The sequence below is a fragment of the Mandrillus leucophaeus genome, unplaced genomic scaffold, assembly GCF_000951045.1.
Source record: "Mandrillus leucophaeus isolate KB7577 unplaced genomic scaffold, Mleu.le_1.0 Scaffold150, whole genome shotgun sequence".
NCBI lineage: Eukaryota > Metazoa > Chordata > Mammalia > Primates > Cercopithecidae > Mandrillus > Mandrillus leucophaeus.
In genome coordinates, this window is record NW_012101477.1 from 4,939,717 (window position 1) to 4,943,034 (window position 3,318).

A 3,318-nucleotide genomic window follows, 5' to 3' on the forward strand; every position below is an offset into this window, starting at 1 on the left:
CCCAGCACTTTGGGAGGCCGAGACGGGTGGATCACGAGGTCAGGAGATCGAGACCATCCTGGCTAACACAGTGAAACCCCGTCTCTACTAAAAAACATACAAAAAAATTAACCGGGCGTGGTGGCAGGTGCCTGTAGTCCCAGCTACTCAGGAGGCTGAGGCGGGAGAACGGCGTGAACCCAGGAAGCGGAGCTTGCAGTGAGCCGAGATCAAGCCACTGCACTCCAGCCTGGGCGACAGAGCGAGACTCCATCTCAAAAAAAAAAGAAAAGAAAAGAAAAGAAAAAGAATGAAAGTTCTTGCAATGAAAGACTTGTACTACAGCCTGGCCAACAGAGCAAGACTCCGTCTAAAAAAAAAAAACAAAAAAAAACAAAGAATGAAAGTTAGCTGGGCACAGTGGCTGATGCATGTTATCCCAGCAAGGTTGAGGTGGGAAGATCACTTAAGACCAGCCTGAGTAACATAGCAAGACTTTGTCTTTAAAAAAATAAAAAATAAAAATAAAAAAGAATGAAAGTTGCAAGCCAATAAATGGCTTTACTAATCTGCCTCCTCATTTTGTAGTGGGGTCAAAGGTGTTAATGAAGAAGTCCCTGTTCAAAGCCCTCTTGTCTGCCACAATCCCTTTTCCTTGTCCTGTATACTTGTCTCTAATAAGGTTAACATAATCTGATCCTATTAATATTTACTTCATGTTTTCCTGCAGGAAGTTGGAAACCTGTATGACATGTTCCACACTCGCAACTCTTTACACCGTAGAGCTTATCAACACAAAGTTGGCAACATTATTGATACAATGTAAGAAACTTGATTGTCATTTCCCCATAAAATTTTCCTTGATACTTGGCTAGAGTATCATACTAGGCTCAACTAGACATTTCTAGATAAGTTCAAGTAAATATTAAGTGATTAAATTTAAAGTGGTTTCCTTAAAGAAAAAAATCTAGCATAGAGTTAATTTAGTTGGAGGAAAAGGAGAGAAGTGGATAAAGGGACTTAGGCCAGACGTGAAGCGGCAGTGCTGAGATCACCCAGGACCTCGGCACAGCTAGTCACTTACGTACCAGATATTAGTCATCAGCAGAATGGGAGGTAGGACGTGAATATTTGAATTCTGAGATTAATGACAAAAATTAACTTTAAGGATGAAGATTAATGTCTATTTGTATCCTGTCAAATATTTATCAAAATTAGTACCAAGTGGTAAAACCAACAGCAGTTTTACCTCTTCCTAACCCAGTCAGAACCATAGCAGAAAACTGTACAGCCAGGTCTCCCCGTGACTCAAAGATTCCATGAGGAGTTATCAAACACTGGGTGTGAGTCAAGTTACTTCTTCCATGTCTCTAAAATAGCCTTAAATTAATTAACCTTTCATGTTCGTTTTCACAGTTGTGTTGAGGAAGTTTAGCTTCATTCCTATTTTTACCTATCCTTTGTCATGAGCAGATTACTTGGAGTACATTCTCCTATTTGTATGTTAATACTTTGGTAAGAGTTTTTGTTGTTGTTGTTGTTTTGTAATTCAGAGAGATCTAGGTTCAAAGCCTGGCCCTGTTTCTTCCTAACTTGGTTAAATCAAAATTTACTTCATTTCTGCATCTATAAAATGAGGGCTGAATACACCTACCTTATTGTTGGGAAGATTAAATAAGATGGTGAATGTAAAGCCCTGCCACAGTGCCTGGAACACAGTAAGCACGGTAGCTCACAGGTCACCAAGCACAAATTTGGTATGGTGGAGACACAGTTGTCTTTAGAACATTGTGCCTCGTTATTTTATTTCCCTAAAGTAGAAAGATTTCCTTAAGTAAGACATAAGGCAAATATTCAAAATTTCTCATAAGCATAAATTTTTGCAAAATGATTTTTAGGATTACAGATGCTTTCCTTAAAGCAGACAACTATATAGAGATTACAGGTGCTGGAGGAAAAAAGTATCGCATTTCTACAGCAATTGATGACATGGAAGCCTATACTAAGCTGACAGGTAAGAAGTAACAGGTAACATAGATGGTCCATCTCAGATAAACTATAAGATGTCCTTGAATTGCCAGTGAGTTATTTTTCTTTCTTTTATTTTTCATTTTTCAAAATAACTATTTAATTGGAAAAAAAGAAAGAAAGGGTCTCACTATATTGCCCAGGCATCTCTCAAACTCCTGGGCTCAAGCGATCTTCCTGCCTTGACCTCCCAAAGTGCCAGGATTACAGGTGTGACCCACTGTACACAGCCGGTGGAAGGATTTTAGCTTCCCAACTAATTATCTCCTTTTGAATTTGAGTTTTATTTCTGTCTTGTACCGATAAAGTGACCTTGATAAGGGGATTTGACCTATCTGAATCTTTCATCTGTAAAATGAGGGTAATGATACCTAGTATATAGTTTTGTTGTGATGTTTAAATGAGGCATAGCACCTACTATAGACTTGACACATAAGTACTCAATATACATTATTTAACTTTTTTTTTTTTTTTCCTGCAGATGGAGTCTCGCTCTGTCACCTAGGCTGGAGTGCACTGGTGCAATCTTGGCTCACTGCAACCTCCACCTCTTGGGTTTCAGCAGTTCTTCCGCCTCAGTTTCCTGGGTAGCTGGGATTACAGGCATGCCCCACCATGCCCAGCTAATTTTTGTATTTTCAGTAGAGACGGGGTTTCACCATATTGGCCAGGCTGGTCTCGAACTCCTGACCTCATGTGATTCATCTGCCTCGATCTCTCAGAGTGCTGGGATTACAGGTGTGAGCCACCAAGCCTGGCCCATTATTTAACTTTTTAATTTAATTTAATTTATTTATTTATTTTGAGACAGGATTTTATTCTGTCATCCAGGCTGCAGTGCAGTGGCGCCATCATAGCTTATTGCAGCCTCAACCTCCCGGGCTCAAGTGATCCTCTTGCCTCAGCCTCAGCCTCAGCCAAGTAGCTGGGACTATAGGCATGTGCTACCACACCTGGGTAATTTTTTCAATTTTTGTAGAGACAGGGTCCCACTATGTTGCCCAGACTTGTCATTGTTTAACTCATACCTGGACTACTATTGAACACCAAAAAACCGACTTGACCATTTAACATTATTTTCATTACAAAAACACAAGATGCCAGGAACATCTATCCACACTTCTGCAAAAACAAAATCTGCAGCTTAGTGTGGAAAGGTTCTTTTTTTTTTTTTAGTGTGGGACAGAGTTTTGCTCTTGTAGCCCAGTCGGGAATGCAATGGCATGATGTCGGCTCACTGCAGCCTCCACCTCCCGGGTACAAGCGATTCTCCTTCCTCAGCCTCCCGAGTAGCTGGGATTACAGGTGCCT

The 3,318-nt window shown here is 40.5% G+C and overlaps 1 protein-coding gene across 1 annotated transcript in view; it reads left to right on the top strand.

Moving 5' to 3' along the window:
* SAMHD1 (SAM domain and HD domain 1) overlaps window positions 1-3,318 on the top strand; it is a 73,856-nt gene that overhangs the window by 40,949 nt on the left and 29,589 nt on the right. Inside the window, exons 10-11 of the mRNA XM_011975012.1 lie at window positions 710-801; window positions 1,878-1,993. Of these exons, the coding sequence (XP_011830402.1) occupies window positions 710-801; window positions 1,878-1,993 (208 nt within the window). The remainder of the gene's footprint in view (window positions 1-709; window positions 802-1,877; window positions 1,994-3,318) is intronic.